This window comes from Talpa occidentalis, unplaced genomic scaffold (assembly GCF_014898055.3).
Source record: "Talpa occidentalis isolate TD23 unplaced genomic scaffold, MPIMG_talOcc4v2.1 talOcc4.15, whole genome shotgun sequence".
NCBI classification, from domain to species: Eukaryota; Metazoa; Chordata; class Mammalia; order Eulipotyphla; family Talpidae; genus Talpa; species Talpa occidentalis.
In genome coordinates, this window is record NW_023601543.1 from 70180243 (window position 1) to 70193438 (window position 13196).

The 13196-nt window shown below is 37.8% G+C and overlaps 1 protein-coding gene across 1 annotated transcript in view; it reads left to right on the forward strand.

Moving 5' to 3' along the window:
* DMD (dystrophin) overlaps nucleotides 1–13196 on the forward strand; it is a 1988221-nt gene that overhangs the window by 1376799 nt on the left and 598226 nt on the right. The window contains 1 exon segment of the mRNA XM_054695791.1: nucleotides 6386–6618. Coding sequence (XP_054551766.1) covers nucleotides 6386–6618 — 233 coding nt within the window.

The following is a 13196-nucleotide window of genomic DNA, read 5'->3' on the forward strand; positions in this document are numbered from 1 at the left end:
TAACCCCTGCGCCACCAGGGAGGCCATATCTCATTCTTACATGTAGCCTCTAATTTATCCTGGTTTGGATTATATTCTTATTGACAGGAAACAATTAAAAAGTGGTAACATATGGGCCTCCCCGGTGGTGCAGCGGTTGAGTGCTGGGTTGCAAAGCTGCCTGCAGCCTCTGCAGCACCAGTTCAATCCCCGGCCACCGGGTGAGGGTCCCACATGGCGCTCAGACCTCTCCTGCTGCCTGCTGCTCCCCTCAGCAGTATACTTCGTCAGTCTGACTACTCTGCTCTCTGCTCTTACTCTGGTGAATTCTCTCACCTTCCCGCCCATCTGACCTGTACCCCAGCTCTTGTATAAATAAAATAAATCTTAAAAAAAAAAAGCGGCAACATAGCATTACTGAGATTTAAATGCCTACACCTCCCATACCAAACATTTTTTAAATCCAGAATATAGTTATTACAAATCTCTAGTGTCAGTTCTCTAGTTCTTTGCTTTGTCTAGTATAGGCCTTTACTGTGCTAAAATGTGAAAAACTGAGGAAAATTGGTTCATATTGTTATTCCTTAGGATGAAGAAAAATATAGATAAATCTTATATTTATGAATATTAGAAGCATTTGTTTCTAATATTCTACCTCTACCTATAGACTGCAAATATTTAGAGTGATGAGATCAGGTTCTTCCTTACCTATACATAATGGATTTTTTTCTGAGTCCATATATTATTTCTAATTTTGTTAACAGGCACTCCCTAACTCTTACATATTTCAGTAAGCCACATGCCATTCTTTCAAATATTCAAAAAGGAAAATATTCCCCACTGTTACTTACATGGAAAACAGTTATCTAATTTATGGGTGATTTGGAAGTAGCTAAACAATCTTTCTTGTAATTCATAGTATTAAACAGTAGTAAATATGACCACACACAAGAACTGTTACCTTTTAGATATTTTCATAGAGTGCATAATAATTTATCATTTAGTCAATTGACTGATTTTACAAATATTATAGTAAGAAAAATTAAGTGAGCCATATTCATACAACAAAGCTAGAAATAGAGTACATGCTTCTAGCTTTCTTATCAACCAGAAGAGACCTGTGAATTACAGAAAAACCACGTGTGAATACTTCAAAGGAAGTATGACAAACACATTGCATGTGTGTTTTTTAAAAGATTTAGTAGCTCCTTTAAAGCTCTAAGTAAAGCTGTTAGTCTGACTAATCATGTATCCCTGAAACCAATTAAATTTTTAGACTAGAGAAATGTTCTTCAAACACTTTTGAAAAAATGAGAGTTCCCTCCTAAAGCCAACACCTTTTAATTAACTAAATACTCCAAGCAAAGCTGTGGCTTGCAATAGTATATTACACCTACTGTTATTCATGCTACTACTCTGATGTGCCAAACTCAATACATTTCAGCTATTTTGAGTTTGAACTTTCTAACTATGGAAGGAAAAACACAACTTTTAGAATTACTTTAATTTTCTAATGACTGTGTGAGAAACATGTTTTACTGCTCTCTTCAGTAGGCCATACAGGCTCTGCATGTATGTGCATACACATATATCTATGCATATACATATGCATCTACATGATGTGTGTATCCATTTATCTGGCTTACTTGTATATGTTGTTATGCATGCGGTCCTGGCATAACTGATTAAGTAGAAAAGGTGCGAGAGCCTGTTGCTGGAGGGACAGCTAATAGTGTGACACCAGAAAGACTGTTCATCATGATCCCCATACAGAAAGAGTTCCTTCTTCCTACAGACTTAGGACGAGTAACCTTGGTCTATGAGGTGGTTAGAGAGGTTGAGGTCTGAAGGAACCTTTGCCAGATTCCAGACAGTGGCCTGAGGCAAGGGGTGGATAATGTCCAGACAAGCACATCAAACAATAGGGGCACTTTATGGGGCACTGAGTAAAGGATCCTCATTAACAAGATGAGAAGCCATTTGCCATGCTCCCTAGGGAGAGGAACCTTGGAAACTCATCCCAGAACTTTAAATGTGAGATTCTGCGCAGTAGCATATGTATTCGAACTCCTCACCTGCTCAGGATCATCAGTTGTGACAACACTCAAAAAACCCCCTTTTCAACTTTTGAATTATGGAGTTAATAGAAAAGCCCCAGGGAATGATTAAATATATGGGCCTGACCCTTAGAGTCTAGATTCTGCCACTCAGTCTAGGCAAAACCACTCAAATTGATTCCTTATACATTTGGCCAGTTCACACTTTACCTAATGAGGTGATTTGCTAATGTTTCTAGTAACATGGCACATGAGAAAAGAAAGATCCTCATTTTTTCATTTTAGGTAAAAAGGAAAAGTTTCTGAAAATACACTATGGCCACTGCAACACACATACTAAGATAAAATCAATGTTACTGGGATCTCAAAACTTCTTTGAAGGATTTTGCTTCATAAAAAATGAGGAAAAGAAACGTGTGCAATGGATTTAGAGCAAGCATTTTTTTAAGATTTTATTTATTTATACAAGAGTTGGGGCACAGGCCAGAGGTGTGGGAAAGTGAGAGGATTCACCAGAGACAGAGTGAGGAACAGAACAGACAGACTGACTGAAATACACTGCTGAGGGGAGCAGTGGGCGAGACAGGAGAGGTCTGCTTCATCGTGTGGGTGTCTCCCTGGCTGGCCGGGAATTGAACCTGCCTTGCAGAGGCTGCAGACAGCTTCACAACACTGCGCTCAACCCACTGTGCCACCGGGAAGGCCCTAGTGCAAGTCTTTTCAGGAAAATGAAGTATTTTAAATACTGTTCTAGAGGGAATCAATCCTAATAAAATGTGTCAAGTAGATGGAGATTAGCCTCTTTCTACTTGATTATATCAATATTTTCTCTTTTCTTGGAAGCCCAAAGTTTCTGATTTTAAGATCCAGCTCTCAATTACTATTACCTACCCTCCAGCCACAGGTCAAAAGAAAACCCAACCTAATAATGATGCTTTTTTGCTCTTTCTAGTGATGATTAGATTTAAGTAATAAAATGTTAAAGACTTCAAAGTGTTTAAGAACCAAAAACAATGGTTTAATTCTATGCCTTGACGAGATGTTTTAATTACAAACTTTTCCTGCTCCTCCAATAAAGAAACCCCAAAACACATAAATCTGGAATTGGGGCTTAAAGAGAAAATGAGGTTTTTATCTAGTTATAGGAGAGAAGAGTTTTCAAGAAGTCTGTGGAAGGCACAGAAGCATGCTCTGGCTTATGCTAAATGGAGGACGTGGCACAGAAACTGTAACATGGGGAGAGCCTTGGAAAATGGAGGGAGATGAGGCTGGAATGTGAAGTCAGAGTCAAGGAGCTCAGAGTCCTGAATATGATGAGAATTTAGAAATTGAGTAGTCAATAACCATTATTTGAGCAGCCAAATGAAAACGACAAAGCACACACAGTGTGCTTTCTAATTGGCATATCGGTGCTGGGAGGCAACTCAACATGTATCAATTTGTGAAGACTTGAGAACAGTTCCATGAGATTGGTAAAATCCCATTTAGTAACCACAGTATAATCCCTTACTGTAAGCCAGCCATGTGTGAGGAAAGTACTATAATCTCCGTTTTACAGAGGAATCAATGGCGATTCAGAGAGATTAAGTAATAACCTGCCCAGGGTAACTCAGCTAAGAAATGGCAAGGCAAGGATTTAAATACAATAGTCTGTTGTTAGTTTGTTGTACATTCTGCTTCTTGATCCAGTGTTATTTCTTTTTTTGTTTCAAGATTTATTTTCACATACAAGAACTGGGGTACAGGTCAGAGGTGTGGGGAGTGAGAGGATTCACCAGAGACAGAGTGGGGAGCAGAACAGGTGGATTGACTGAAACACACTGCTGAGGGGAACAGTGGACAAGACAGGAGAGGTCTGCTGCGCCATGTGGGTGACCTCCCTCGCTGGGGATTGACCTTGTGCTGCAGAGGCTGCAGACAGCTTCATAGGCTGTGTCTTAACCCCTTGCACCACCAGGGAGGCCCTGCTTCAGCTGACATTTTATTAGGTGATACTTCTTCCTTTTTCCTCATTGGAGAATATTGCGATATATCATCCCAGGATCATTTGTTTTTACTTTTAAATCATCTTACATCAGTCATTGTTTTTTGCTCTCTGGTCCTGGCCGGTCTTTTCAATATATTTTTTGGTTTTTTTTTTTAAATGTGCCTTCCAGAAAATTTTGGTCTGCTCACAAATTCTGATATTTCTCTGCAATCATCCTTCTCTGTATTGAAATGTGTGATAACATGATCATTTCCACTACATTAATCACTTCTTTGTTGGTCAGAATTAAGTGTAGAGGAAAAAAAACTATTTCTGCTATCTTCAGAGGGTCAAATTTTCAATGAATCAATTTTTTAAGAAGAAAAAGAAACATTGTCTGACACTTAACAGAACCTCAAAATCTTCTCAAACTATGGTGTGTAGTATTCATTGTGTACCTATTTTAAGAACAATTTAGCCATAGTGTCTAGCCAGACAAGCATTCTGTAGTTAGCTTCTACAGTGATATTTTAATTTAGCTGTCTTTTCATCGTCACCCATGCATCCTTTCCCATGCTCCTCCCTTGATACTTCTCTTAATATTTGTAGAGCTGGTTGGCTCCTATGCTCCTTTCTACTGGACTGTTGGGTCCCAAGATGCTATTTCTGCTGCTTCAGGTTATGTTTCATTCCTTCTAGAAAGAGTCTTTGAAAAATGAGGTAGTGCCACAAAACAAAATTTCTTTATTTTCACCGTATTGCCTTTTCATCATTACGGCTTAGTATTAGTTTTTGATTCTGACACATCACTTTTTTTTTTTTTTTTGCCTTGTGCAAGATCATCTCTTCCATCAGTAGGAACCTATTGTTGTCCATGAGAAACTTAAAAACGAGGCATTGTTTCATCCCTTTCGTCATCATCTCTAATGAAAAGACAGCATTAAAATTACAGAAAGTAATACAACCATTAAAAGTCATCCATGGCCATCTCAGAATTGAATGCTAACATGGTGCATTTTTCTCATCTTTCCAGAACATTCTGTTGTCCATGCCTCTCAGATTACCCACTGAGACGTAGTCTTCTGTAGCTTTCCCTGAAAGCATCCTTTCTAAATCTAGTCTGGCATTTCTCCAGATACAGTTCTCCTAGAATACTAGGCTCCAGAGACCATTTTACCTTGACACTAAATTAGATAGTCCTTCTCCCTTATAACTCACCTCCGATAACCCAGTTGTTTATTGGTATTCACTACCAGTGCCCACCAGGAAGTTCAGCCCCCTGCATAAACAGCGGACCACACATAGACCTTTGACTGAGTGTTTTCCAAATATTTCACATATTTCTACCTCATATCTCATTCATCACTACTTCTCAGTTACCAGGTGTTTATAAAATAGTAATACCTACCATTGTTCATTACCTGTCAGTGGGCTAATATTGCTGTGGTTATTTTTCTGCCATTGTTCTCTGTACATTTCCTGGATTAGCCACTGTATCTACACAACTACCCCTTTGACATTTACTTTATTATTATCCCTCTTTGCCTGAAAAGAAAAATGAAGCTTGGAAAGGTTAAGTAACTTCACCAATGTCACAGCATTCCTCATGAAGAGAAGATTCTCTCCCAGGTGTTTTCACTCTGGAATTTATATCCTAAGCCATTACCATGTGCTGTCTTGCCCTGCCATATTCAGTGCAGCTAATATTAATTTAATATTTGTCTTAATGACCTGGAAACACTTTCCTATCCATGTAGAAAAACTCTTCCAGCTCTGATTGCCAAAATATTCTATAACTTGGGTTTCCTTCACTGCTATCCGTTTAGGAACATATGAAAGAAGAGGGGAAATGATGACAAACTACTCCCGATATAAAATACAGAACGAGGACGCGCTTTCATTGCCTCTGATTCCCCTTTGTTCCACCTCCACAATAATTTACTTCCTATTCAAGGAAATCTTAAGTCAGAAATAAGATCTTTTCCAATCTTTAGTTTTGCTTTTTCTCCTTGAATGAAAGAGTAGAAGTAAAAATTACCCACCTGCCAAGGTCTGAGTATTTTTTTTTTCTTTACCAATTCCACAATCTAAGTAATTGTTATTAAGGACTATTTAAATCAAATTGTCAAGCCATGAGTCATATTGAATGATTGTTAAATGTGAATTAACGATGTTTTTATGTTTGCATTTTCCTATCATGTTTTACCAAAGTAGCCACATTGTTAGGGAAAAAAAAAAAAAACATGGAATGTCAGAAATAATATTTGGCCCTGAATTTTGCCCTCTAGTTAAAGTTGATTTGTTGTTGAAATTGCCTCCTTAACTGTGCTTCTAATTTTTCTTTTTTTCTTTCTTTCTTTCTTTCTGGAAAAAAAAAATGTAGCTCCTAGTCAGACTGTTACTCTGGTGACACAACCTGTGGTTACCAAGGAAACCGCCATTTCCAAACTAGAAATGCCATCTTCCTTGCTGCTGGAGGTACCTGCTCTGGCAGATTTCAACCGGGCTTGGACAGAACTTACAGACTGGCTGTCTCTGCTTGATCGAGTTCTAAAATCACAGAGGGTGATGGTGGGTGATCTTGAGGACATCAACGAGATGATCATCAAGCAGAAGGTATGAGCAAAAAAAGATAAAAGAAGTTTTCTTTAAAGTGAACATTTTCCACAAGTCAGTTTACTCTTCCAAACCATTTCCCACCAGTTTTCAGGCAGCTTTTCTCTCTCAGTGAACAAACACAATATTTTCTACAATAGTCACCCTAATTAAGATCAAGAAAACAAATTCATGCACTTATCTAAAATTGCTATAAATTTAAGGGAGTAATACAAGGAAAAAACAATACTTACCAGTATAGTTGGCTTGATTAAGTTCATGGAACAATTGGTATTTAAAAAATCTGATATCAAAAATTAGCTCAATTGAACTGTTTATGTTGAAATATTTGTTTTGGCACTATGCAGACATAACATATAAATCTGGAAATTGGTTGTTTTTTACTCTTCTGAGTAGTTGGTGCCAAATTTCTTCCTCCAGTGATAAGGATAAGTGAAAGTTAGCTATAAATAAAAAAAAAAAAGAAAAGCAACAAAACATAATAGTATTTCAAAATACCTTAGATCTTTATATTTGCACTGATGCAGTGCCATACTCAACTACATTTATAATACAAAGATTGTATTGTCAGTCTTCTGGAATTCAATCTGCAAAATCATGACATCAACCAAAAGCCTAAGAATACATTGATATAAATTTGGTTTACCTAGCTAAAACAAATATACTCTATGTCTTTTATATTTCTGAATGACTAAGAAAAGTAGTTTTTGAAAGATTCATATGCTATAGATTTTTCACTTGCAAATGATTTTCTGAAGAAATAATGCATTCTGGAAGTATTTAGTTGTTACAGAACTTTTTTGCAAAAACGAGTAAGGCAGTAGGTATCTTTGTAGAATGAATTTTGGCAGTTGAGTAGATTCAGTAGGAATGAAAACAATTTGATAATAAATAACCTGCATTTGAATTGCCTTGAGCTTAAAGACCTGAATTCTGTGATCATTCTTTACCCTTTGCAATGACATGATTGTGATCAGATCATCTCTGATCTTGGTTTTTATTACTGGTCCCAAGGCACAGAATCACTAAATCAGCATATGATGTTAGGTGTATGTATCTATACAGGTAAAGCAATTCTACCTGAATATGTATCATCTGCTTTTCTACTGCTTTGTAACAAATATCTGTAGTCTAATTTTTCAGAAAAGGCAATTGAGCACCATAGATATTGCATTCCTAGCAGGTGGCAGAACACATACTCAAATCCAAGTTATTTTGGTTCCTAAGCCTGTATTCATGCTTCATACACATACTGCCCTCCAGTTAGAGCTGTAAATATGGCTACTATTCAGTGATGTGTGTATGTTTGTCATAATCTATGTCAGATATGCTGAACATTTTATATTTGCAGTGTGTTCATACGTACAGATACAAGAGGTGTGCTCTTTCACAGTATCATATCAAATTGCACCAATGCTGCCAGAACTGTTATTAAACGGAGGCAAAAGTATGTTATCATGTGTAAAGCAAGGGCTTTAGAGTTAGATAGTCTAGAGTCAAAGTTTGGGTCCTGTTCTACAGCTACACAACCTTATATAACTTATGCAACGTCCCTGGCGCTAATTTATCTCTACAGCATGGATAACAAGGCTATCTGCCTTATGGGTTGTCGTGAGAATTAAATTAGGTAGTACATGAAAAATGCATCCCACCTTTTCCTTGCGTGCTGCAAGTATTCCACTGATTTTTTAGTAATAAATATTGGGTTCTGGAGCACACTTTAGATAAATCATCCCACTTGTGGCATTTGTATCATGCATATTGTATGTCCTATAATAATATTTTATGAAAATAAGAGCTCATTTTCACATCTGCACTCCACTTTGCCACTGACATGAGAGCCTCCTGGAGAAACCACTAGATTTTTTAGTTGACGAGAAAGTCCACCTTCCCTTGTGGAGGGTTGTGAGACTTCTCACTAGTCTTCAGAGTTCTTCATACAAATCTGTCATTTTAGAAAATGTCATTTGATGTCTCATCAAAACGATATTCTTTATTGATCCAAATTTAATTTAAAGAAATTCAAGTGCCATGTCTAGGGGTTAGAGAATGATAGGATTTACAAGTGTTGTGCATGTGTATATGTTTTCCTTTCTCTTGCCAAATAGTGGTGGTTCTTTTCTACTGCCTTTCATACTAAGAAACTAATTTATATGGACATTGTCAATTCTTGCCTTTTATACCTTCACTCACAAAATGGTCAGTATAATGACCCTAAATAATCATTTAAACAAATCTTTGTGTGTGTGTAGAGATAGAAGAAAGAAATGTAAATCTGGGGAGTGGTATTATAATTATATATTTATTTTCTGATATTATAATATATAATAAGTATGTATAATATATGTAATAAATTATAATATACTATTACATACTGTAGTAGTACAATACAATATTATAGTATACATATATAGTGTACTACAATATGGTATATAATATATTATAAAATAATATCAGGAAATAAATATTCCTTCTACATGAAGTTTTAAATAAAACAACTGTAACTTTTAATGTTTGAGATATGAGAAGTGAAGTAATATCCCAAAAGGGCTTTATGAACTATAAGACACCATCAGTGCCTATTTATTCACATACTCTTTTAAAAAAAAAAATTATTGTGCTACTACTAAATGCCTGTGAAATACCAATTGGACAAGATAGGACTGCAAAAAATGAAGAAGTTGAAGGGGAGAAAAAGTAATAATATTATGATAGAAATAAGCTTCAGGCTAATAACTAGAACATATTTAGCACTAATTATGTGTCAGTCACTGACCTAAGTATTTTATATTCATTATTTAATGTTCACAGCAACACTGTAAGGCAGATACTAAAGCACAGTGAGGTTAAATAACTTACGCAAGGTCAAGTATGGGATTTGAACCCAACCAAGCATTCTAGTTCATAGCATCCACCCTTCACCACCATGGTTTTCTACTTCTCTAGTCTTGTTTCAGATAACACTCATTGAGAGTGTTACGGGGCGGGGAGAGGGGCACCCCAAGCCTGCCCACACATTTTAAATAGGTTCTGCCATTTGCCACATCAAGACAAAACATTCTCCGGTGCATAAGACCTATAATGGAAAGGAACTTTAATAAAATCGGTGTGCAATAAAGAGAAGAGAAGGAATATAGTTTCTAAAGCAAGCGCCCAAAGTTACCCATCCCCTTTGTGGGTCAATGCCCAGCCAAACAGTTTTAGCCCAAAGCAGGGCCACTGAGGCCTTAAAGCTTGGCACAAGTCTAAGGCACCTAATGGTGGGACCCATAGGACAGGGGCAGAAGGGGCCCAGCACATCTGGGACAGAAGGAGCGAAATCCAAACCAAGATAAAAGCTGCTATTGTCAACCTCCCCGCAGGTCTCTCACCCACGTCTGTTTCAACCAGCCCAGGACCAAGAAGCAAGCACAGTTTTTTCACATGTCTGTCTGCTCCATGTGCCTCCTCCAGGTCTCCTGGTTCCCCATCCTGCTTCCTTCCTTCCTCTGTCTCCTCCCCAGCCCCCCTCCTCCCTTTTCAGCTCCACCCTTCCCTGGGTGGGGCAGGGAACCTGGAACCTCCCCTTTTCCTAGGGACCACCCTGTTAAAAGAGGACATCTGTGTAAGCCAGGGAAGAGAAGGAGTTCAGGAGTAGCTTCTTGAAGAAGATAAAACTTCAGCCAGGCATTACAGAAAATGGAATTAACCAAGTGTCAATAGATAAAATGAGAAGGGCCACCTTGGCAGAGGGAACAAACTATAATTTTCGCTAAGTTGGCAAAGAGTAGTATATCTTATAGGGATTGTGATGAGGAAGAAATGAAGCTGACAAGAGACAAGTGGGGCTATGTAATGGGAATACTTCCTTGCCAGACTAAGGAGTTTTGATTATGGTCTGTGACAAGTGGCAAAGCTTAAGGGATTTTCAACGTAGAAGGCCACCAAATGTAGTTACGTCGTATATCAGTTAAGGTTCTCTGGAGGCCAGCAACTGAAAACAGTCTCTGATTAAATAAAGTAGGAAGTCTAGTTCCAGTCCATCACTGTGCATTTGACCCATTTTACCCCAGACGGCTAGTGTTGTGATCATGATACTTACAGATGAAGAATCACTATGATGCTGTACATATGAAACCCACACACTGCATAAACCAATGTTATCTCAATTCGAATTATTTTAAAAAGCAAAAGGTAAATTGCTGGTGTTAGCCTGAGGTGATAGTAAAGACTTAGAAAAAGAAAAGTGATTTGAGCATGCCTGGGAATCTGCTTTGCAGGAACTTCTTGAGCCTTCTGTGACTATCTCTTTTCTCTATCCTGTGTAACCTCAAAATTTAAAGTCCTGGATGAGTGAGAGAGTCCAGCGGAACATGCTTGGACTATACACCCATTTTCTTAGCTAAAGGAGAACGGGGAATTTCGATTTATTTAAAGCCCTCTCCAAAACCATTCATAATGAGGGAAAGGCAATTCCCTCCAAATAAATTGGGGAAAAGGATCCTGAGAAGTCAAAAAACATTAATGTCCACTGAACTTAGGCAACAGAATATAGAATAAGATAGAGGACAGAGTCAATAGTGGAGATTTTCCTGGAGGTGTTTGTCATGATCTAAGCAACCTGTTTATTTCAACTTCGAAATGAAAACCATTTATGCCCTAGTACCCCAAATATAAGTTTATTTTAGCCTTGTATATCATGCAGTTGATTCTCAGTAAATATAGATTGCTCAATGAATAATGTGAATGAAATGTGAATTTAAGAGAGACTGGAGTTTGGGAATTGTAATTGTAGCTGTGAGCATCAGAAGTTAGGTAAAATGATGTAACAAAACATTATGTGACTCTAGGATAACATGTTTTGAATTTATGAGATTCAGATCAAACCATAGACATGTAGTGACTGAAATATTGTTCCCATAAAGGGAATGAGAGCATGGCATTTTAATAAGTTAGCTTTTCATGGTTTTAGACTTTTAATTCAGAATTCCATATATGATATTAAGCTTCTGCCCTCCTTTAGTGGTAATTGTTTAATTCTTATTTTTGAGGAAACAACTGCTACCATTTTGAAATGAAAATAATTTTACTAAGCGAATTATGGTAAGCAAATGAAAGAAGTTAAAATTATAGCTTTAATTGTTTAAAAGATTGTAAAATGTAGCCATTTAAAAAATTAAGCAACTCCACTCTTCAATTTTAGAGAGTAAAAAAATACATTATTATACTGTAGAGGAACAGAGGTGTGAAATATGCAGATTAAGCCTTTAAAAGTAGAAACATACATAAAGCTTCAAGTTAATTTTTTTGAATTATGAATGAACACGGGCTGATTTATAATTTATGGTTTCGTGTCAAAAAATCTAATAATAAAATGCTTTTCCTATTTCATCACTTTTAAGTAAGGTTGCTCCAAAACAAAATTGTTTTGACAATTATTCACAGTTTTCTTGTACTGACATCTATTATATGAAGGGGAAAATATGTCTAGAGTTTTTCCTCTGAACATGATGATTAAACGTGACCTTTAGGGAAAGGCAGGACAGAGAAAGGGAAAGAGGAAAAGATGGAAGGGGGCCTCCCTGGTGGCGCAGCGGTTGAGCGCTGGGTTGCGAAGCTGCCCGCAGCCTCTGCAGCGCCGGTTCGATCCCCGGCTGCTCCCCGGGCACCGGAGGAGGGTCCCACATGGCGCGCAGACCTCTCCTGCCGCCCGCTGCTCCCCTCAGCAGTGTACTTCGGTCCTTCTGCCTGCTCTGCTCCCCGCTCTGAAGAATTCTCTCACCCTCCTGCGCTTCTGACTGTACCCAGTGCTTGTATAAACAAAACAAATAAACAAATAAATAAATAAATAAATAAAACATGCCTCTATTAAAAAAAAAAAAAAGAAAAGAAAAGATGGAAGGGAAGAAATAAAGGAGAGGAAAAAGAAGGTCAGGGAAAGGAAGCTAGCACACAGGTAGGCAGGCAGAAAGGAAGGAAGGGAAATTAGAGGGGAAAAGAGTCAGAGAGAGGAAAAGAGGAATGAAGTGAGAGAGGAAGGAAGGGAGAGGAAGAAGGAGGCTGAGGAGCGATGGCTGGGAAATTTAGGGGGAAGTTAGCCGGAACCAGCATTTTTTTTTTAATATTTTATATAATTCTTGCATCATTTTTCATCTTTGCACAATGTATGCATTTTCATTTTGGTTATAGTCCCCATACAATTGCACCCCCCCTTATTTTGACTGTTATCCTTCCTCTTCCCGCCCCCCAGCATTTTATTGCTATCAACACACAGTGAACTTATGATATCGTTATTTTTTTATGCTGCTGATGACCGATTGCTTGTGCTAAACAAATAGTATTTTTTCAAGTCATTTGGCCAGGTGTTCTGGCTAATTCACTAGTAAATATGACCCACAGACGCTTGTATGAAGGGAAGAATTGACTCTGCAGAGGAATTTTGGCCTCTAATAAGACTTCTGCAGGTTGGGGCTGAGACAAATGGTCAATCTGGACAAGGTGACACTAGCATTGTCCAAGATTCATTTTCAACTACGTATTGTACGTCTACCTGGAGATTTCATTTCCCAAAGAGTAAATGAGCAGTTTTAGTAGATAGT